Source organism: Eleutherodactylus coqui, chromosome 1 (assembly GCF_035609145.1).
Source record: "Eleutherodactylus coqui strain aEleCoq1 chromosome 1, aEleCoq1.hap1, whole genome shotgun sequence".
NCBI classification, from domain to species: domain Eukaryota; kingdom Metazoa; phylum Chordata; class Amphibia; order Anura; family Eleutherodactylidae; genus Eleutherodactylus; species Eleutherodactylus coqui.
In genome coordinates, this window is record NC_089837.1 from 433,280,588 (window position 1) to 433,305,419 (window position 24,832).

General features: G+C 43.0%; 1 protein-coding gene across 1 annotated transcript in view; it reads left to right on the top strand.

Annotated features, from left to right (window-relative positions):
* The window catches only part of DDX10 (DEAD-box helicase 10), a 219,381-nt gene that overhangs the window by 171,321 nt on the left and 23,228 nt on the right, over positions 1-24,832 (top strand). Inside the window, exon 17 of the mRNA XM_066582115.1 lies at positions 15,916-16,061. Coding sequence (XP_066438212.1) covers positions 15,916-16,061 — 146 coding nt within the window. The remainder of the gene's footprint in view (positions 1-15,915; positions 16,062-24,832) is intronic.

Here is a 24,832-nt window from a genome sequence, read left to right on the forward strand (position 1 = left end):
GGCTGGAATCGGCACGTGACGGGGCGGAGCTACACGGAGCCGCTCTCTGGCACGAGCGGCTCCATAGAAGACTGCTGAAGACCCGGACTGCGCAAGCGCGGCTAATTTGGCCATCGGAGGCCAAAAATTAGTCGGCACCATGGAGACGAGGACGCTAGCAACGGAGCAGGTAAGTAAAAAACTTTTTATAACTTCTGTATGGCTCATAATTAATGCACAATGTATATTACAAAGTGCATTATTATGGCCATACAGAAGTGTATAGACCCACTTGCTGCCTCGGGACAACCCCTTTAAGTTTATGCAAAGAATCTCTCGGCTGGAGGTTTTTAATTAGTGTTAAGAAAAAAAACATGGTCTTCTTTCACATGAGTCATTGTGTTTAGCTGGGCAAACCATCACCTCTCCCCACGAGTCTTTTAAACTTAGCTACAAGCATACGAATGACTACTTTTATGCAGGCTGAAACCCGGCAATAAACGACAAGTGAATGAATAGTGCACGCTGGCTTCACGTTTACACATAACTTTCGCATATGTAAATGGGCCTTTAGGCCTGAATGAGACAAGTTTGAGCACTCCTTAAACAGTTCATTAGTTTGACATTTCATTTGATGGCATTTCATTTCCATAGGCCTGTCTCACACGGACGGGGTGGATTCCGCATGCGTTAGCCCGTAGTGGAATCTGGCCCTGTTTCCGGCTGGCGTCTGTGCGTACCTGTGTAAATCTGTATTGCTTCTGCAACCTGTGGCTTGCTGTCGGACGTGCACAGTGCAAATTTTTTTTCAATTCACTGGTACCCGCAACCTATCCGTAATATCAATCGCAGATGGGCCGCAGATCGAATGGCTTCCATTGACTTAAGTGGAAGCCGTCCATGTGGAATCCGCAAGAAAATAGAACATTCTGCGATTTAATTTCCGCAAGCGGAAATCGCAATCTCTGTCCGCCCTTGTGAGCGGATATGTAAATGTTCCAATTTTTGAATGAATGTGGAATAGCGCGGATTAGCCGCACGGGTGACTATCGCGGATTATCTAATGTGTATGACAGCCTCTTCACTCTCTTCCAATGACAGATATCGGTCCAGATAAGCATCGGGCAGTTGGATTTCAGTTGCTCAGTGCTTTTTTATTTTTAGTCATATAAGCCGCTACCAAAAAAAGGCTGTCATCGGCTTACTCTTCTTTTCGTTTGGTGTACATTTATTGTCTGACACTACCCTTAGGCCTCATGCCCACGGCCGGGTCGGATTCCGACTGCGAGTTTCATGCAGCAGGGTGCGACTCGTGCCCTGGCATTGACCTCCCGGTTACCGGTCCGGCGTCTTCTCTTTCCGCTCTGTAATGCGCCAGTGGATGCACAGCCGCGCATGCGCAGAGCCGGCGTGTCAGCGGTGAGGTTTCTGGGGAGGCTCCACAGAAATAGGACATGCCATGATTTTAATAATGCGCAAGTTTTCACGCAGTCAAATTGCGTCTGTCAGCATAGGATTGCATAAATTAATGCAATCATACGGCAGCGCACAACGTCGGAAATTCCACGCAAAATCTCGCCGTAGAATTTCCGTCCGTGGCCTTTGGGCCTTAAAGTACTTTTACATGGGCCAACAGTCGCCTGAGTAATCGCTCAACAGATGCAGTTCCATGTAAACACGAAACCTGACAAGATAAGTGATTGAGGATTGCTCACTTGTCGCAGTCCCTTGGTTTTCCAAGCCGGTGGTGGCCTATGTAAACATGCAGTCCTCCATCTATGAACGGCCTCATCCATTCAGTGAAGACTATCACTTCTGTGTGAAAGCACAGCAGCGACAGTTGTCCTGTGTAAAAGTACCCCTACTTTTGAGCTCCTTGTCTTTTCATACTTGACCTTCCAGAAAAGAAGCTCATCTGTGTCTGATCATGTTTGCCATCATTAAACACCTAAACCTCTACCGTACTATATAATCTTGCATAAATTTGTACACTAAAGGCCCATTTAGGCACAGCGATTATTGCTCAAAATTCGCTCAAAGCCATCTTTTGAGCGTTAACCTTTGCATCTAAATGTATGGACATCGTGCAGTTTTCGTGTACGATTGTTTCCTCGCTCAATTCTAGTTTTCTAGAACTGAGTGATGAACTCTTATCAGCGGTGCAGGCTGTTATCACAGTCGGCAGCGCTGATAAGATTCTTTTAGCTCCTGTCCCAGTGGTAGTTCACAGCGGGATGCGAGCTGTCAGCACGGAGAACAATGCAGCTGTTTTCTTATGCAAAACAGCTGTATTGTTCTTGTAGTGATCGCGGTGGTGTCCCGCTCCGCCTGCATAGCTCTTTAGTAGCTAATTAGCTACTATAAAGTATGCAAAGATGATCGCTCAAAACTGTCACTCAAACGGTCGTTTGAGCGATCATCAGTCAGTGTAAATGGGGCTTTAAGCAGACAGGCAATACACGCAAGAAAGCACACTTGGCTTAGTCAGTATATGTAACACGTTAGGACTAATTTGGTAGGAGACCAATTAAGCCAATGGATTATTTTTGGCGTATAGGAGAATGCTGGAGAACCTATATAGAACCCACAAAGAGGACATACAACTGCAGGCTTTACTAGAGCTCCAACAATGCTGACTATGATTACTTAGTAGATAGCATTGGGGCATTGGTTATAGCATATCTGGTGCATTGAGATTGTTGTGTAAATGGTGTCACAAACATCTTCTCTGTGATTGTGTGTATTGTGACCTCTACAGAAAACGCGGCTCTCTGGAAGTGATGATTCACTTTGTTTTCCCTTCTGTCTGTCTTGTTTCAATGCCTTTATATTTAATACTCTTTGTGCCAGAGGATGCCCATGTAACATAAGTGTATGAAGCGCTTTTTTATGTTATTTTTTTAATCTTTTCTTCATAATTGGCTTAATTGGATTATTCTGTGCCGGAGAGACTAGATCTGTACCCAGTTTTATCTCTGGCACAAAATGCAGACTGCTAATTTCATGTTACTAATATTTACTCTTAGGAGAAAAATGCAAGTGAAATGTTGTCAATTATTTCTTGGTCTTCCAGGCATTAACAGAGTACAGTAGTGCTTATTTTTGAGTAGCTAATGTAGTTGGCTCTTATATTTTCTAGCAAAGCTTTGGGACCCTCCACATATTTTGGGTTAATGTTTTAATTTCTCTCATGTAGCTTGTTGGAGCCCTATTTTTAATGAATAAATGGGGTATACCTGGGTCCCTTTAGTACAGTAAACATAGCCAGCCCCTCTGTGCTACAGTAGATGGTCTCTGCCCCCTAATGCTACACTGGACAAAGCCACCACTGCTGTTCCCTTCCTGTGCTACATTTGAAAAGGCCTCCTCCTACAACTGGGCAGACTGTCACATCCATTATTGCTCATGATCACATACACTGAATTCCACTTTATTAGAAATCTCAATCTGGTAGCACATTGAGCCTTCTTTGGTCTTCGGTACCATTGCAATTTATTGCGGCATCCACGTGTGTCAGAGGACCCAAGGTGTTCCAGGAAACTATTCTCTTTTCCCTTACTCCACCAGCCTGACCTGTTGACATCTGACAGGAAGGGTTCATCAATTCATGCTGCTCGCACCGAATTCTGACCACCTCAAGAGCATGATGCAACAGAAATCTGGATTCCTTTGATGAGGCAATATTTTTCCACTGCTTCATGATCCCATTTTCCCACTATTTTGCCTACTGGAGTTTCACCTTTTTTTCTCTCTGACTGCAATATCACTGGAAAGTGTCATCTGCTTTTATAGCCCATCTGTGCAAAAAAAAAAGTGGCATGTTTTGCATTGGGATATATTAGTTGGAGGAATATCAGCTTTGTATTTGGCTGTAATTTGCTTGACTGTCGGAACATTTCACATCCTCCTCTGACTTCATTTGTCAACAATATGCTTACAGAATCCCTTTTCGCTGGATGGTTTTCCTCAACTTTCACCATTTTCACCATTCTCGGTATACTTTATACACCATTGCATAAGAAAACTCTACAACAGGGTTTCCTGAAACCAATCCTCAATGCACCCCGATAGGTCATGTTTTCAGGATTTCCTCAGTATTGCACAGGTGATGTAATTATTGTCGGTCCTTAGACATTGCCACAGGTGTTCTTACTATAGGATATCCTGAACACATGACCTGTTGGTGGTCCCTGAGGACAGAAGTTGGGAAACACTGCCCTACAAGTTTGGCAGTGAATGAAATCCTGGCCTCAGTTTGTCTAGCAGCGGTGACCAGCCTTCGCTGGAACCAAAGTAGATTGGCAGCATAAGTGGATGCAGAAGAGTAAACCGCTTTATTCTTCCATGCCAAAAATAAACAGCTACGTTTGGACCCTGTGGGTCTTTGTCAATCAGTGAAACATGACCAGGCCTCCTTGGAAGTCACTCAGATTGCTGGATTTTCCCATTCTAATGTAAATTCACACTGAAACTGAGTCACCTGTAAATATTCTCACCTGATTTTGTACTGTACTCCAGGGTCTAATTTCCATAAAGGGGCCATTCAGTGTACATGTAACATGTTTTATGTTACATTTTAACCCTTTCCAATCCACTGCCTGTTGTCTTAAGACATTATGCTTTAAGGCTGTACAGTTCCGATGTTGGAAGACGTCCGTCGGGGTTCTCTTACTGTATATTGCCAGCCTCTCTGCTGTCGGAGCTTATCCACTGTGTCACCTCATGCAGTACTGGCTTTAGCCAGCAGATAGCGACATTGTATAACGGCAGAAAAAGAGTAAGCCTCCTAGGAAAACCAGGATACAAATTGGATTGGAAAGGGTTTTGTCAATTTGTGACAACCCCATAGTAAATAGATAAAGAGGAGGACCTTTTCGCTTATCTGCCATGTCTGTAAACCAAATAATGGCACAAATGCATCAGTGATACGTTCTTGGCTGGTGATTCGGTGCCTTTTATCATTTCAGAGGACTCATTTATGACTTTCAAACCCTAAAAAATAGCAAACTTATTCCCATTAAATTTTTTGGAGCATTTATTTCAGTGTGCTTACAGGGTATAAAGCTGATCCGCCATGTCTTTGTGTGTCTGCAGACGCCAGTGCTCCTTAATGAACATTTTTGCTTTATTTCAGACTATATACAAGGGGACAAGTAATTGCTTTCATAGCTAATTGAGTTTTTGAGTCTCCCAAGTCCTGTCTTTTCCTGCCAGCACATAATTACTGGTCCTAGTACCTCTCTCCGATTCACAAGATGTTACAAAGTTATAATTAGACAGAAGCATTATAAGCATTTACCCGTCTTATGATTTAGAAGTCTTTGATACAATGGGAAATTAACTTTAAAAGCAATTAGTTTTAAGTTGTGTAGAGAAGACAATCTTTCCCAGTAAAGAGAACAAAAAAACTATGCACTTATTTAAAAGGAAACGTAACTATAGAATGGGACTTTTTAGCTGTGTTTTATTTTTTGTTTTGCATATTGGTGGACAAATAAATTCTCATATATTACTTTCCAAATTGGCCACTAGATGTCACCACAACAGGGAAAACTTTTATATTGCTTTAAAAAGAAGGATCTCATTTTACAGCATGCAGTAAAACTATATTAGCTCATTATTACTAGTAGTTATAACACTGTTAACGCAGGGTTCATCTGAGCCAAGATAAGCAATTTTCACAATGGCAACCTCAGAGCGAAGATTATCTGAGGAGGGCTTGGGATTTCACTGCTTAGCTGTAGTTTGTAGACTTTGTTCAGCTGTTACTGGGTTTTGCCTCCAATATATATAATTATTGGATTAAAGAGAGAGCAGTCCACACACTAATGGTACTTATAATAAAATTGAAGTAGAGGATCACTTTTATAATTAAGGTCTTATTTTGGGGGAATGTCTTTTTTTTTCTTCTTTTAACTAGCAGTACGGTCCGGGTCCCTTCCACTGGTCTTCAAAGTTCCGTAGCTCCACTGCGCATCCTGCACTCCTCGATCACCGACAGAACATCACTTCCAAGTTGCAGGGTTCATAAATCCTGCCTCCAAGAAGTGATGGCTCTGATTGGTTCAGCGAGCACTGCTCTCAGCTAATCAATGCAGCGCTTGCTGAACCAACGGGACGACTATGATTGGCTGAGAGCAGCGCTCGCTGAACCTATCAGAGCCATCGCTTCCTGGAGGCGGGATTTATTAACCCCACAACTTGGAAGTGATCTGTTGGCGGCCGAGGAGTGCAGGATGTGCGGCAGAGTTGCAGAAGGTTTAAGGCCTCCTTCCCACGAGCGTGACGGGCTCCGCAGCGTAATATTACGCTGTGAAGCCCGTCACGGCGCCCCCCAGAGCCCCTATACTTACCTGCGGGAGATAGCGTGAAATCGCTTCCCCGCCCACCGCCGCCCGTCACCGCCCACCGCCGCGCGTCACCGGCCGTGTCACGTGACGCGGCCGTGCGCGTCATATGGCGTCATATGACGCGCGGCGGTGGGCGGGAAAGCGTTTTTTCACGCTATCTCCCGCTGGTGACAGCGGGAGATAGCGTGAATGGACGGCTTCCATTGACTGCAATGGAAGCCGTCAGTGCGTACAGCCCGTCCTCACCCGCAGAAAATAGAGCATGCTGCGGGTGAGGACGGGAGAAATCGCGGTGCGTAATTCCGCGGTGGAATTACGCATCGTGAGCATTGTGCTATTAGGTTCAATAGAACCTAATAGCTGCGGGCAACGCAGCGGATTTTCGCCGCGAATTACGCGGCGGAAATCCGTTCGTGGGAAGGAGGCCTAAGAGCAGTGGGAGAGACCCAGACCGCACCTGCTAGGTAATGTGTTTTATTTTTTTTAAACTCGTTTTATTGAAAATTAAATAGCATAGAGAAACTTACAAACACAGGAAGGTGCAGCACGTAGATAATACACATCACTGTATAATTAGGTTGGTATAAAAGTTCAGTCAATGCAGTACAACATAGATAACACATTAATTCTGTAAAACCTGATCAGGTACACAGAAGCCAAATCTCCGAGGCCACAGGTCCCGCTCCAGAACATGTATCCACTATGGGGCACGTCTGAGGTCCAGAATAGATGAAGCCATTAATTGTGGTGAATATAACGTGAGGGGGGAATCGCACCACAGACCCCACACTTTATCAAATTTCTCAGGACACTTGCGTCCCTTGTAGACTATATAATTATATGGCACCACCGAATTGACAATGTGTTTTATTTTTAATGCAGTCTAGCAAGGGCTTATATTTCAAGCTTCCCAGGGGAGAGCCAAAAATCAAGGTAGGGCTTATTTTTGGGTTAGGTCTTATTTTGTGGGGAATAGGTGGCTTTTGCTTACATTTCTTTCCACATATTAACTAGCATTAATATTGAGGTCTGACCACTGTTTCTATGTGATTGCTCCTTGACAACCGCCTGGCTCCTCAGTTAAGTCAGAAAAAAAACTGGCATCACTTTTAAACAGCTGCAAACCCCGATAACTTGGCTAAACGTTCCCCCCCCGTAATTGAAAACTCCGTTTTGGACTGAGGGTTTTCTATTGAACATCTTATCTGCCGTGTGAAGGGTTAAAACTGGCGCAGGAATAGAGCAGTGGGAATAGTAGATGGCTTCGTCCTATGTAAAGCCCATCAACCTGTGCTGAATGGTGAATTGAGCTCTTCTGTTAGAGGCTCAGCGTGAATAGGACCAAGAGCCCGTTCTTTATCCTGGCATTGTATTTCACAATGGCATTCTGGCTGGTGACAGCGGTGCCTCTCATTGGTATTCTGTATTTTCATCACACTGTATAACCAGTCACACACAGGGTCGCTGGCAGGGGTGTGCTAGTGTGCCACCAATTTCTCAATGCAGTCACAGTAATGGGATGATAACTGTACTTTGTAATATATAGCAAAGAAATAGGCTTTGTATGTCTGCTTTTCCCTGGCAGCTGGCACACCATTTTTGTCCTCCCAAAAGGCAATTGAAAGGTCTGCTACCTATTGATTTGTGGCTATTTAATAGGGTAACATACCTGGGGTGAAATGAATTGACTGTACTGTACACGTTTCCTATTATGACAGGTCATTTATAGTTGCTTTTTTGTTATTTCCATTCTGTATAGTGCATAGTGCCGACATAGTAAGTAGTGCTGTACAGAGTCTACATCGGATTTCTTTGTTTCACAGAGAAACATTGCAAACCTTATTCTCTGGGTCAGCACTATATCGGGTTTATACCGGGTTTTTTTTAGGTTTTGCTCTTTCCGTATACAAAGACCACTAACATTTTTCTCTTTATGTCAATAGTGCTGTGAAAGGGTCTTTTTTTAATGAAGGGTGAGGTGTACTTTTTAATGGTACCACTTGTTGATCCCTGTGGCATTTTGGTCACTTTCTATACTGCTTTTGTAAGGAGAGATCGGCAAAATTAGTTATTTTCGCCATGTGTTTTTTCTTTTTCTAATTTCTTTTCATGAGGTTCACTGTGCAGGTTAAATGATGTACTAACTTTTTTTTCTCCGGGTCACACTGAACGCAGCGATACCACGTGTGTGATTTACTTTTTTTAATTAATTAATTTTTTTACATAGTAATGGGGGAAAGTTGAGGTTTTAAAGTTTATTTTTTTTAAACTTTATTTTTGTCCCACTAGGGGACTTGATTATCACCATATTTAATAATTGTAACACACTACTATGCTTCAGTATAGCTATTTGAGCAGGTGCCAGGCTGAGGACCCACTTCCTCTGGCACAGGAGGCCCTTGACAGGCTTCTAATGCCACTGCCGTTAAAAGATGGAGCATCATAACTGTATGTACACCATTTATTACGTGCCCGTAGATAACAACAGGGCTCTGTCGTGCGTAATATGTGGTAAAATTGAACATGCTGACTGTGGAGAATCGCGCCAAATCATAGCATGCCGCAATTTGAATCCCGCGAGCAGAGAATCGCTCTGATTTTCTGCTCGTGGGCGTTAGGCTGCACTTTCCATAGTTAAATCTATGGAAAACATTCACTGCATTACCCGCGGCCTGGATTATCGCTACAGATAACACAGTGACATATCACCCGTGGACAGGAGGCCTTAACGTTCTCAAAAATGTTTGTTTTGTCAAGACTTTGCAGAGAGTTTTACAGACTGTCAAATTGTAAATTGTTTTCTTTCTTCCCCTAGGGTCCCGTCTTAGTTGTTACATTTTACCTGTGCTATTTACCATTACCATGGACTAATCACTTGGTCTTAGTGGTCTGCACAGAGTTTTCCCAAATAGTTTTTTTTTTATTCCGCACCCACAGTTCCTGCTGATATCTGCCTGATAAACGACAGATTACGCAGTGGGTAGCGACTAACCGCGGTCCATCACCACCCTCCTGGCATGCGCTCACGCACTTTAAGCTTGCAGCAGTCTTCAGCTGATAAGCCAGTATTTTGTTTGCCTGCTCGCTCAATAAATATGATTTACCAGCCGGAGCTCAATTAAAAATATTTGTTGCTCTTTTTATAAATTTTCCGATTCCCCACATCCCCCAAATCCTCCTGGCCGTGATGGTGGTGTGCTGTGATTTGCTTTCAGTGGGGAGAGATAGCCATACATCAAAAACCTATTTCTTGTCTGTCCAATTCTGTATAGCCGCTTTGGGTACAGCAAGAAATTGGGAATTGAATCCAATATCCCGGCTTGTTAAGCTGCACTGACATGGCCTCGTGCTGAGGAGGTGGAAGGTTCAGCTGCCGGAGAGTGCGCCCTGTGCTTAATGTACTTTTCAGCCGGCGCTGTAGATTCTCTGATTTGATTTTCAGAAATAATGGTGGTTTTGTTATATACCGGCTGCTTCTTTTACACGGTAAGCGGCTGCTTTTGGCGACCGCTGCTGTCTCTTGTTAAAGGAAGACGGTCTGAAATTACATTCCTGGTGGTCCGTTTCTTAGAGTTAGACTGCGCTCAGGGTTTGTTTTTTTTGCCCGTCTTTGGCACATTCTCATCATGTATGTGCCCTTATGTATAGCTGTACCATTACATGTATCCTCTATTAACGCCCCTTGCTAAAAGATGTGCTTTTCACTACAGCGGGAGGAAAAAAATATTCAGGTACCACGCCAAACATATTCCAAATACATACACTTTTGACACACCTTTGGCTCCTTTAAGGCTCTGTTCACGTGGCGTAATTTGAAGCTAATTCTGTGGCAGATCAATGGGAATTCATAGTTCATGCAGCACAAATTTTTCCATGTCATACCAAAAAAAAAAATAATATTTTCTTGATGCGGAATCTGTGTTGAGATACCCATATATGGACTTGGCGCAGTGACTGGGGCTAATCCGCATGAGAAACCTCGGTATGTGCAAATGCAAATCTGGTGCAGAAATCCTGCTGCGGCTTATAAGGCGGATCTGCATGGAAGTTGATGATTCTTAAAATCTGCATATATCCGTAGGCGGTGGACCTGTTTGGGTATACTGTACGTTGGAGCCATTCCCGGTGTATAAGGTGACTACACACAAACAAGATGTGAATAAAGCCATATTAAGTACAGCTTCATCCCACTGGGACACATTGTTGTCTCCATGGATTATCTAAAATGTTGTGTTTTTGACCAACTTCTCTTGTTGCCACCAAATTAATTGGAGTCCAATGAGTAATCTTTATCGACCATTCACAATCCAACTCATTAATCACTTTATCTTCCTGGCGGCTCCTATCTGGGGCTGGTGGAGTTTTTCCTTAATATATAGGGTAACATAGAGATCTTCATTTATAGCCCCCGGGCTGCAACTTCTGAACATGTGAAACGCTCTTATCTTATTTATAGATACTTAAATAATCCTTTTATCCAGTTTACCAACTGCTTAATCTGACAGAGAATAAGCAACAGGAAAACATCGCAGATGAAGATGAGGAGGATCTTGAGCCCCCCATGTCTTCGTTGTGCTTCATGCCTTTGCAGTAAGATAAAACTTTCGGAGTATAAAGCTCCTTCTCTCTATCCTTTTGGCTCTGACAGGTTTGCTGAGCAAAATAGATAATTGTATCTGTTCTTTTTAGTTTGCTCGAAAATATATTGGGTTTAGACTTAGAATATTACAAGTCTGGCATTTATCTTCAGAGGAAAAACCTTGGAAGCAGAAGTTGCCAATAGAGTGCTGTCAATGACCCTACCGGCCACTCGGCGGTCTAGCTTACACCATCGCAATCGGTACCTCTACTAATAAATGCAATCTAAGAAAAAAAATCCAGTATAGCAGAATACATGAATCCACACACATGCTCGATTCATTATAAAATGAGAAATCTCCAGTTAAAAGAATAGAAATTTACCGGAACAAGGTAAAAGCGTGATGTATAGCCGACATTAAAATAATGAGCTACAGATATAGAAATGTGAACTTGCTCCCATGGAAATAATGTAATGTAGGTCAACCGCTTTTACATAAAATTGTTAACCTTCTGAGAAGTGGCAAATTGGTGCCGCAGCGGATAATGAAGCTGTTAGCTTCTATTCATAAGAAACCATTGTTGGGTTATATAGGAAGCATACTAGAAATCTGGAATCTTGGATTCATTGCCTTATGTGTCTTCAGTATTTTCTAAGCTAGTTGTAGAAAAATCAGTCAGGACATGGAAACTGTCAATAAGCAGTGCAACGGCTGCTGACGGATCTTATGATGACATTCTTTCTATTGTAATCATGGTTTGCGAATTTTAAGAACCAATGTAAATTCTGTAAAATGGGGAAAACCAAATTATTTGGATTTTCATGGGTTAATAGATTTTGAAGAGGTTGACCAGTTATGAGCTACTGATGGCATATATCCAGGACAGGTGATTAATAGATTGATGGGGGATCCTTTGCTCAGGACCCCTGTTGATTTACCGGTTACCAGGCCACTAGTGGTCAGGCTTAATAATTGCCAAAATATGGTACCTTGTTGCCTGTCAAAGCAATTCCTTAATAATTTCCCCCCCTTTAGGATCTTTTCCTAATAAAATTTGTGTCCTGGTTCTTAAACCACTGATAATACTAAAGAGATGCACACAATCAGATTAAAGACCCTCTCAGGGAGAAGTAGTTTGGTTCAAACCAGCCAATTTTGGTTGAACTGGCCACCAACCATATGTGTATGCCCCCCCCCCCCCCATCTCTCCCCTGACAGGTGATGTCAGAGGAAAGAAGGATCAGGCATTTTGGGTTTCAGTGCCTGATCCTTTCTTCCCCTCGATGAACTGTGGCAGTGACCTAACCCCCTCAACCCATAGAAAACAATGAACACTCAGCCACAGCAAGCATTCATGGTAGGCAGGTCTTTGGAGAAATAGGCACCCGTTTGGCCGACTGCTATTACAACCACCTTAAAGTGGTTATAAACTATTGATGGCGTATCTGCAGAATGCATCATTTGTAGTAGATCAGTGGGGTCCGCCTCACAGAATCCCTGCAGGTCCGATGTCTGCCAGGCCAGTGTGCTTGTACACTGAGCCGATTTTTGCATCTCCATTCTCACTGCAGTGGCTCCACGGCAAAGACAGGATTGCTGTACTCAGCCCTAGGTCTCTAGAACTAAACATGGCCGCCGTCTGTGCCCCCAAAAAATTTGTATTAGCCACTGACGACAACCGGGTTCCAGTTTCGTTGTTCACGACACCACTACAAACGGAGGCGACGGTGTCAAAGACCGTGCACATAATGGGCGTCAACAGATTAGATGTACTTCACTTCAGCCAAGTGTCTGGAAATGGTTTCAACAGAATGTTTGTCTATAATGATGGCACCAACTAAACCCTGTATGGTGGACAACAGAACAGTTAGAGCCGCTCGGGTTTGTCAGACGATCAGACCATCCTCTCTACTGGTGGTCTGTCGAGGGCGTCCTGAGCCCGGTCGCCTTGTGTACCTTCACGTTTTCACTGGTCCCAACTCCTCCTACAAATCTGGTTAGAAGGGCCCAGGTGGTGGGCAGTTTGTCGATGCGACCCTCCAGCTTCTTGCCTCCAATAATGCGCCCCCTCTTAAACTGTTAACTGGGTGAAATCTCTTCTCTGCGTCGTAGAGGCGTCTAGTGGTCAACAGGCTCTACACAAGTGGAAATAGAGGCCACTACACACAAGGAGCCTCTGAGAGCCCTTTATAGGCCAAGGGTGGAACCACTTTTAGGGACGCAGGTGGCAAGACCGTTCAGCTAAGAGGTAACTGCATTCTGAGTTTAGCAGCAAAATGACAACTCCTAGGTGCTTCATTTTTTTTTTTTTGACAATGAGTGTATAATGATTTTATACAGAGTCTCTTGTGAGAGCCGAGTTTGACTCCTGCAATCCTTGGTAGATATTTTTTCCCTTGCGATTCCTTCTAACTGGTTTGCATTATAATTGCAAATAAAAAAAACTCGACAGAACAAACTTGCTGCCATAGTTTATAGAAACGGAGAACAGAAAATCTCAATGCAGGTTTAATCTCCCCAGGGATCTGCGAAGAATTCTGGAGATCAGCGTAGCAGAGCGCTCGCACACAAGAGCCTGCATTGATATCACTTTCTGAGCAATACGCTGACAGCTGTGACCTCAACAATGTCGAAGGAGTCTGGAATATGAGGGATTCGGGTTGTCATTTCTCCCCTTCCCACATCCAGCAAAAAAGGAGACGGAAAAAATCACCTCAAGGCACAACTATTGCTTTTCAGCAAAATCGTTCAGGGGAAAAAAATGGAGCCGTAGTCAAAGCTGTCAGCTCTGTACTGACATTACACAAGCTGTCTAGACTGTCCGACCAAGTTCTCTAGGGCTCGACTGTAACAGTCTATATATTGTGTGTCTATTTAATTAATTATTTTGGGGAAACAGCATTTTTTTAAACTTTATTTTATACATATTCTAAGACAAACTCCACATCTCCATTTATTTACTAAAATAATATTAATGTCTGTCATTATAGAGGGGTCATGATTATACTCTTATTTCATTGGCTTCGTATATGTCCTTCATTATCATGTGACTGCATCCTAGATTTTTTCTGCATGTATTGAGTCCATGGAGGTAATGTTTCTCCTTGTGGAGAGTACAGCAGGGTGCAAGAGAGTCTAATAAAAGGAATGCAATGCTTCTTGGGAAAAAGCTATGCAAATGAGTCCTGGAACAATTCTCCACAACACTGCATATGGGAAGATAGGAGTCAACATTCATCTTTTTAACAGGCTGTGAAACATGACTAGAGATGTAAACCAAACCAGACTATCCATGTGCCTACAGTTGTTTTGGGGTTCTTGTCTCACATCTACATGCACTAATAGGCATATACATGGGTTTGTCTGCAGAAAGCTCAATGTCACGGCCCATACAGCCAAGTAGAGGTGCGCAAGGTAAAGTTTTGGTACAGTTTTATGCTAACCAAAAACTTTAAGGGCCCTTTTTGGCGGAACGATTATCATTCAAACGGGAAAAAGTGAAGAATAATCGTTCAGTCTAGACGCAGTCAACAACCGAATGACGAATGATAATTATTCACTTTTCACTTGTCCATTTTATGCAGAGATAAAAATAATCGTTGGCTCCTTCACTTATCATTCAGTTTATATAGCGCTCGTTCAGTCATTCGCATTCACTTATACAGCGAATGTGAATGAATGAACCTTTTCTCGTTGGCATCTGATTGTATAAACAGGTTGCCTGAGCGAACTCCGACATCGTTAGCTCATTCAAACACTAAACCATCTCGTCTAAACGAACCCAAAGAAGAGTTTATACTATACAGCATTGCTCCATCTGTGCAGGGCTCGTCTTTATGTATAAGTTACATTTACTGTACATGTAAAACAGCAATAGTTTTCGTTGACAATGTTTACAGAGCATAAGAAAATGTATCACTCGGATTAGTTTCTTCTGATACCATCTTAATGTCTGCCGAGAGGAAAGCAGCTCATAAGGGTCAGAGAACTTGTAATGGTCGAATAGCCTTGATACAAGTGCCGCTCAGACATGGTGGTTATTGACTGAGAAGTGACGGCTTAATGACCTGTGAAGTTACTAAAATGCCAGGAATAAATACTGATATGCATGAAATATCTACAAGATTAAAGAGAATATCCTCATATGCACTTTGTTTTTTAGTGTTTTTTTTCATCAGTAATAGTACTGATTCTCCTTGGAAAGATCCATATAGTAGGGAGTCTTAAAGGGGTTTGGCCAAGTTATAAAATAATCCTCTATACACAGGATAAGGGATCATTTTATGATCGGCAGGGATCCAACTACTACAACCCTAACCAATCCTGAGAATGGGGGTCCAGTTGGTCCCTGAGAAAATGGAATGGAGGTCGCACCTTGGCTCTATTGACTTCAATGACCGCACCAGAGATTGAGTTTAAGTGCTTTATCAATCTCCGGTACTGTCTATGGAGGAGCAGTTCGCATGCACTCGAGGACAGATCGGATCCCCGTTCTTGGGATCAGTGGGGGTCCCAGCAGTCAGACCTGCCTCGAGCATAAAATTATCCCTTATCCTGTGGATAGGCCATAGCTTTATAATTTGGTAAACTCCAGAAGGAAGAAAACGGTCTCCCTACTGCTACCCATAGGTGCTTGAAAATCAAAATTTGAAGACAGAGCCTACAGAAGGGTAATTTTTATAATCACTTGCATACTATTTGTAGGAATAAGCCTGGAATAATACATTTATTTTCTGTAGGTAAAAAGTGATGAGTGGTATACAGTAGCAGTTTCCAATTTCAGTGGTAGAATCAGAATAATCTCCTTTAGCCAAAGAACCATTTCAATGATAAACTGCAGATTATGAGAAATTTCACACGAGTTCAGTTTCATATCCTAAACTATTTATCCAATAGTTGATGTCTCCAAGATGGAGCTTCACATCAGTGGGGGAAGTTCTCAAGAAGTTTGTGGAGAACATGTAAAGTTTATGAGCGTCTATCATTTGGAATCTGTTCTTTTGTAGGATGAGGAGGAAGGTGTTGCTTACCTGGCCCAGGATGACAGTGGGGATGAAGTGGACCTCAGTGCCCTCCCTGATCCTGATAAGTACAGAGGAGATGATGATGATGAAAACGACCAGGACGACGACTCTGGAGAAGACAGTAGCAGGTACACTTCTGCCTTGAATATTTATCTCCACAAGCAATTGTTCAGAAAACTTTTAAGAACATTTGCAGATAATAATCTCTTGGCTGCATCACAGCTGTCCACTTCAAGTGAATATTTAATGTTAAATCCCTCTTCCCACTTTCTAAAACCAACACTGCCAGGAGCCCATTGGACATCTGCCGCAGCCATCTGGAGAGGACTGTCAGAACTTGTTGTTTCAGGACATTATAATTTAGGATTCTCCTGGGATGCTGTCACAGGTCTCCGAGAACACAGACCCATAAGACGAGGGAAAAGAGACATAGAATATTAACTATGTGGTACCATTCTTCTTTGAAGATGTTCTGTGCTTACTCTTAAAGGGGTTTTATCATTAAATCAATACCCTGTTCCCAGCTGGGCCCTGTGTAAAACAACAAACAAAGCCTACTCGCTTCTCCTGGGGCCCTGAGACGTAGCTGACAGCCAGCGCTGGCATCGGCGGTGACTTCTGGGTAGACAGAACGCTGTGGCAAATCAGAGAGAGGCCACAGCATTGCAGTCAGCCCCCCTGGCATCAGCACTCATATCCTGGCCGCCATGATGCCAGATGTTTGGGGACGTGACACTGTGGCATCTGTTTGGCCATAGTGGTCACGTGCTTCCACCCAGCCCATCTACCTGGAAGACACTGGCAAAGCCAGCGCTGGCTAATGATTGTGTACAATAAGTGAGTTCGTGGGCCAAAATATAGAAATAAAACAAAAAAAGGCTAAACTTTAGTATTCTTGCTCTCTGCTTTGAATGTAGTGTTGGGCAAGTGCTAAGATGTCACCAGCTATTTTGCTCAATCCATTCATATAGACTGTGCGGAATTCTACAGGTATTTGCAGTCTCAAAAGGAATGTGTCAGAAAATGACTTATTTGTAATAATCAGATGTTTGTTTTTAGACTATTTTTTAAAAATTTGAATGCATTTTGATTTTTATTTTCAATGTCACTATATTTAAAAAAAACCAAAATGCAACTAAACTAGAATCCTGCAGTTTTCTCACTGACCACTAGGTCTCAATTGTCAGGCACTCCCTGTTCTGTAGGGAAAACTTGTCAGCAGTCATCCTATTATCACAGGTAAGATTACAATAAAAAGGTGACACTTATGTATAGATAATATAGGATCCACTGTTCATGGTAGGTGATATTTCACAGCTCACCTGCACCCCCTCCCTGCAAGAGTAACAGAGCATGCCCACAACGTTGTCCCATAGAAGTCAATACATCAGTTTCTGTCTATTGTGTGACTGACCCATGAGACTGCTGTGGCGCATGTCTCTAGCTACTCAGGCAAGATGGATGCGCCCATTGTCATGTACAGAAAACAGAATACAAAAATGTACTATCCGTATTTAAAAACAGATTAGCAAGATGGAATTTGTTTCACTGTATGGTTTTAAGTAGTGCAATAAATATATAGACGATGCATTTCCTTTAAGAGGGGTTTCCTGGCGAATACTATTGATGACCTATCCTCAGGATAGGCCATCAATAGATGAACGACAGGGGTCCACCAATCAGGGCCCTAGCTGATCGGGCGCCCGCTGTCATCGCCATAACACTGATCGCTCCGACCTCTGTGCATTAGCCAGCACTGGTAATTGTAGCTGTCATTGATTTAATGTGAGCTGTTCCTGCAATAACCAGCGTCGGCCACTGCAGAGGGGCTGGGGTTATCTGCTTCCAATCCGTTCTCCTATGTGTTGGGGGCCACAGTGCACCCCAGCCGATCAACTATTAGTGACCTATGACTAGAATGCACCTTAAAGAGTACAACTTCCCCCATATTACTAATGGCAATTTACTAATTGCAATACATTAGTGAAAAAATTGTCAGAACTAAAAAATGTTGTTCTGACCTCATATATAAAAAGACTCACACCAGAGCCTCCCTCATCTTCTACCCTACATAGCAGAACATTAGTTAGTAGTGAGACTGTGATCGTCTTCTGACTCTGTGTTCATGGTTTGCTGGGGTGTGTAATACGTGCCTCTCGCCATTCAGGTTAATTATTATGTTTGTTTGTTCCTTCTCTAAATCTGCTTAATAGTCTGCTACAGTCGCGCAGTCAGACCCTGGCCGTCTGAAGGTGGACCTCCATCCTAAGATTATGGAAGGGGGGAGGCTTACTAGCAGGGTTTCAGGACTCATTTCTGAAAAAGTAATTTATTTCCAATTTGTTTGTCTCTATTTTCACTTAGATCTCCTATAATCACGTATCTAGAATTAGATTTGGTCTTTAGTGAAAAACAACAAAGTTTACCATTGAAAATATGTGCATCTACACTAAGTAATAAAGCCGCGACGTCTCCATACAGGCTCACAAGATTTAGGCATGACGGTCTTCCTCTGACCTTTAAAAGGGATTGTGCCATGATGCACAGCCTCTCTCAGTATGCAGGGAGTAGTTGTTTGCCCTGAGGGCCCTTTATTGGCACGAGTTTATTTTGGTGGGGGAAACTGAGATCAGATACCTATTACCCCTGCAGAGGCTGCTGTAGGTGAAATGTAGTGTAACAGGATAGCCATTACCAAGAGTGGTCATCCTGTAATGATACAATGAGGTCCCTCAGAACAGGTGTTGCTCTTACTAAGCCGCTCTTCTCTGTTCTGGGTCATAGAGGAGTATTCGAAACAGAGGACCCCACTCTGACATTCATTTGCCCCTATATTGCATATACAAAGGGGTTGTATTCCTGGCACAACCTCATTTAAGGTTATTTTTAATGTGAATTTCCTAACCTCTTACCAGACTTCATTGCCACTAGAGATGAGCGAGCATACTCGCTAAGGACAATTACTCGAGCGAGCATTGTCCTTAGCGAGTACCTGCCCGCTTGGAAGAAAAGGTTCGGGTGCCGGCACGGGTGAGCGGTGAGTTGCGGTAGTGAGCGGGAGGGGGGGGGGGGGGGGAAAGAGGGGGAGAGAGATCTCCCCTCCGTTCCCTCCTGCTCTCCCCCGCCGCTCCCCGGCACCAAAACCTTTTCTTCCGAGCGGGCAGGTACTCGCTAGGGACAATGCTCGCTCATCTCTAATTGCCACCCATTGTTCAACCTAACGACCTGTTGCCCATAAAGGCTATTTTACACGCAACGATTATCGCTCAAAATTCGTTCAAACGGCTAAAAATTAGCGATAATCGTTACATGTAAACGCAGTAATTGGACACTTTTCGTTTGAACGATGATTTTTGGGTTAACTTAAAATCCATTGTTCAGCCACTGAGAGATAAAGCAAATACATTTATCTCTCAATAGACCTCACGCTGTTCTCTCTGACGTGTTTACACTAGCCAGGAGAGAACAATGCAATCTGCCAACAGCATGAGGAGCACAAAGCAGCTGTTTGCACAGCTGGGAGTGTGTTTAAACACACCCTGGACTCTGCAAACAACTTGTGGCGTCCCTTTTACATGCAAATGAAGATGATAAGGTGTTAATGGCTATTAACACTTTATGCAATTAGATAGCTAAATCTTTCAATCTCTCAGTCCTTTGAAAGTTTATTTTTGCGTTTAAAGGGGCCTTAAGAACAATATTGTCACAGGAGAGCATGGGCTAATTAGGGGTCACTGCAGTAAAGGGTATGACTAATCTGTTTGTAAAATTGCTAAATCTCTGTGGGATTTATGTTTTTCAAACGTTACCATAGTTGACTTTATGGCAGCTTATGATCTTTTAGGCTGCGAACTACAGATGGAAATATACTGCACTAGTCTGCAGTCACTGTATATCCTTCCTTATATGTAAATATGCAGTATATGGCTGTGCTCACACTCGGTCCAGACAGAACAGAACCCACAAGGGAACCCTACAGGTGCCATTGCAAGTCAAGTTTGAACAGACTCTTAAAAGGGTTGTCTAGTTGTAAGCTATTGATCACCTGTATGCAGGATAGGTCATCAATAGTAGATCAGCGGGGGTCCTGCACCCAAGACCCCTGCCATTCAGCTGTTGACCAAGCCCAGCGAGCTTTGAGCACTGAGGTGATTTCTGTAGGAAGCAGACCGCTCTGTATGCACTGAAGTGATTGGGATTTCTGCCTATAATACCTAACTGGCTACTGCAGTGGAAACGGAGCAGTCTGCTTCCTACAGAAGTCAGTTGAGTGCATGAGAGCCCCCCTGTGAGCTGGTCAGTTGGGGTGGAGGGTCCCCAGTGGCAAACCTTTGGCAATCTTCTATGGATGGCCTATTCCAAGGATAAGGCATTAATTGTGTAAAACTGGGCAACCCCTTTAGGGAAGGGGGGTGGGGAGGTGGTATCAAGTCACCAGTTTTCTGGTGTATAGTCCCTTTTAGACGGAACGGTCGTTCAAACGAAAGTGAACAACAATCGTTCCGTCTAAACGCACACCAACGACCGAACAACGAATGATAATCATTCAGTTTTGTTTGTCCATTTTATGTAGACGTAAAAATCACTGTTGGCTCGTTCATTAATCGTTCAGTGTAACCAGTGCCTGTTCAGTCGATTTCATTCATTTATACAGTAAATGTGAGCGAATTAACGTTTTCTCATTTGAACGCGCCAACGATGTATCTATCTGTATGAACCGACTGCCCAAGCGGACCTTATTCGCTCATTCAGATGATAATCATTTGGTGTAAATTGGGCCTTAAGAGTCCATGTCCACGAGCGGATTTGCATACAAGTTACCTGCATGGAAGATCCACAATTCAAAGTGCCCATGGGGAAGCATTGGCATCCGCAACTGAATTTAGGCATGCAGATTTGATTTGCGGACCATGCTCCATTCAGTGCGGATTCTGTGCGGACGGGCTCAATAGAAGTCAATGGGTGCGGATGATCCGCAGTGCATCCGCAAATACAATAGCGAATGCACTGTGGATTTGAAGGTTTAAATCAATTAGGGGGTTCGGGAAAAGGCTGGGAGGTGGGATTGCAATTTTTTTTCCACACAGATGATCCACAGTGCATCCGCGTACATTCGCACGGAAAAACGGTTACATCCATGATTTCCCGTGAATGGTTTCCGCAGGTCTCCTGCTGCAGAAATCTGATCCACCTGTGGACATGAGGCCTAAAGGCGATAAAATCGCACGATAACGAGTGAAAACGCAGAAGTATGAAGCCCATGCTTTTCAATGGTTTTGTTCACATCTGTGATGTTTTCACTCCTGCGATGTTGAGAGATTTGGAAATCGCAGCATCTCCTATCTTTCTACGCTTTGCTTCTATATCGTCCATGCTTTCCTATGGAGCCTCTGTTTTATCGCAAGGCACGAACTTGTGATTTTCGCTTGATGGATTTTTAACATTAGAAACACCTATTGTCCTTTGCGCAATAACATCGCTGTGGCAGCAATGCGATGCACAATTTTTCCCAGGAAAAAGCATCGCTGACTCTCTAAAATCAAATGGAAAAAAAAACTGCAATTTTGCCGTGATTTTCTCGCGGCGATATCGCTATCGCCAGTGTGAAAGTCACAAAGTTTGGTGCACAATATATTTGCTCATAATTTTTGGACTTTTTTGGTTCTCCACTTCTCCCGGGACCTTTCAGAAAGTGAACGTGTGGTAAAGCAAGGCATGTGGCAGCCCGCAGGGTGGCAGATCTCCTATAATTTATGCCATGAAGTATAGCACAGATCGACTGCTCACAGCAAGTGCAGATGTGAATTTCCCATATGCGGATAGACAAAGATGCCCCCAATTTATTAACAGATATGGGTCTCCTAATAAATTTGCCTCATCTTCCTCCAACATACTTGAATTTAAGATTAAGCTGTGAAACAACAGTTTTACTAAATCCCCTTTAGTGTTTTTGGTTATACTGTGGTATTAATGTTCCCTGCACGATGTAAGTGGATGTAATTACTTCTTATGTCTTCCCGGTACACATGGCACCGGCTTGTCATTTCAGAAGTGTTGTAGATATTAATAAAACTGTGATACAAGAGTGTTATCCCTGATGAAATGAACCAGAAATGTCATCTCTGTTTAATAACATGTGAAATATATTTTCCTATTAGTGAACAAATTGAAGTAACCATCAACATCCCAGGACCAAACTGAGCAATCTAGAAATGATAACTAATGGTAATTTAATAGGGAAAATGCAGGCAATCTGTCATCCGCATGCAGCTGTGTAGTATAATGGTAGACGTGTAGTCTGCAGCTGACATGACGACTGGCACCGGTTTGCAAAAATAGGTATGAACATTCAAACTTAAGAGGACCTGTCCTGTTGTAAATTCAGCGGGGTGGCTGTTTAGTTCTGCAGCTGCAGTCTCGCTGACCATCGCAGCCTTTTCCCCCTCCTTTTAGTACTTTCCTCAATTAGTCCCCGAAAAGGCCCTTGTTGGATTAAGCTTTACAGTGTACTTGCACTTTCAGATGACTTCAGAGTAAGCTAGCATGTCTATGCATGAGGAATGACTCTATTTGGCTATTATATGACTTGCATTTATCACAAGTTTTCCCCTCTCCGGGCTGTATCACTAATCTTAACCCTTTTTTTGAGTTGGTGGAAGTAGACTAGCTGCTGTGTTGTCTTCTACACACTGTATATAGGGAAAATGCAGGTTTTGCTTCATAATTTACTGTAGCGCACACACAAAGGAATAATAATATGGAGGGCTTTGGAGTACTGAGCAGTATAGATGTGATTCAGTAGTTGTAAATCTGTTAACCCTTAGCTCCAGCAGCCATATCTGTATGAGTCTTCCGCTCCCCCCTCCTCTGCTCTCCATAGACCTCTATGGGCAGCATGAGTCATCACCCTCCTCCAAGATTTGTGCTCCATCTTGGGGTCTGTTACTGGAAATGGATTTCATTTGACAACAGTCATTGGACAGCAAATTAAAAGGAAGGGAGACCCCTGAGGCCAGCAATTTTAAAGGAATTTTTCTGCACCAAAACGTCATTTTCGATAGTGATGTGCTCTTTTGCTTGTTTTCACATTGAGACAACTTGTACTTCTATGACAGCCAAAGTGCAGTGACCATAAAATACTTCACTGCATGATTCTGGAATTGTAATGGCATTATACTATGGGGAAGAGTTTTCTTCAGTGGGCTTACTGACTTATTCTAGTCCTTGACCCCGTGATCAGTACTTTATCTCGTATATCTCCATTTCTGAACTCCCAGAAACACATATATTTATAGATATTAGCAGATCTTTCCATTTGCTGTTGCGTTTTGTAGATTTTTAGGTTTTGTAGTTTACGGACGAATGCCGTTTAATTTGTCACTTTGTTGTTGCGTTCTTTGCTTCCCTGCTCACACCAAACTGCAGCTACGCCATAATACAGCATGTGTCATGTATGTATAAAAGCACAATACAGCTTGCTTGTCAGAGGTCTGCACTGTGAAAGTGATATGTAACTGTGTGTAATAGTCTATTCCATGTGATAGAAATCAAACGAATTTTCTTTTCTCATGAAGCCTTCAGAGTTTTCTGCAAACATGACATGACTGTAGCATCTTTGATAGTACTTAGACGAATGTACAGGTGTGATGTGCAATGTTAGGCGCATCTATCTTTATGCTTCTAGATAAAAGTGTAAAAAAATACCCAATTTGAAAATATGTAGGTAAGTGTATTTGTAGATGGAATAGGAAGCATTAGGTTGTATTAGTTCTGTGACGGTTTATTCATAGATGTTTCATTTTTAAAGCAGCTGTCTCCTCTTTGACATCCCCTTTTTATATTGAAGCCAGTTTAGCCATCGTTAGGTTACTGCAGCTCTGGCTTCGGAAGCTCCCAGTCATGGCCTTTTTTTTTTTATGAACCAACTTTGTATTTGCTGAAATTGTGACGTTCAGTGTCCACATCCACAGCTTTACCGAGTGCTTTAGATCCTCGTGTACAGTGAAGCTTTACCCATTAAAGTTCAGATATTGGTGCTATGTCCTCCTAATTCACTAACTCATTCACTGTCTGACATGTTGGAGATACTGTGGAGCTGCAGCCCGGTCACTAGGTTTACAAGTCTGTTAGCCCACATACTTGCCTCTTTTTCCCCCTCCCTTCTCCTCTGTTAGCACACTCCTGTGGTCACCCCCCTTTCTCACTGAAGATGGTCTCCGTGTCCATTCTGCCGTAATAATCTATTTTAGCCAGACACACAGCTTGTATTCTAGTTACTCTGTGTGTATCTTTTCCTACAACTGATGTCAGCAGGGAGGAAGTAAAGGGCTGCAGTATTTGTCTACTCCTACTCTGCCCCACATTGAAATGGATTGGACATCCTGTCTGCAAGTAAATGAAGCTACCAAATTCTAGGAACTTGAATTTACGCACTGAGGTTGCATATACTAAAAGGGTATGAAAGTAACCCTCTGGTCCTGAGGGAAGTGGGTTATATCACCTGCTGTTGGTCTTCTGTACCGTTGTGTTCCTAGCTCCGTTTTAAGTTGCTGGAGATGGCCTCCCCAATTTTCTAACTACCTAATGCACATTTTGTGCGGCTCTCTAATTGGCCAGTACTTTTTGTGTAAGCAGAGAGCAGGTATAAGTGCATAGGAGTCTAATGCTACCAATGCACTGTGTGGTTTAGATCAGAAGATTAAGTCAGCCATCTTGAACAACCCAGTGGATCTGAGGCACAACCGCTCAGAAAGCCAATGGCAGGTAATATAACTGCCCTCCAGTTCCGGACCCAGAGGGCCACTTTAAGTGGATCCCTTGAGGTGTGCTTTAATATGGGTTTCCGACAACAGACATTTTATCATCTATTACTAAGTTGCATGCTTGTACCAATCTATCT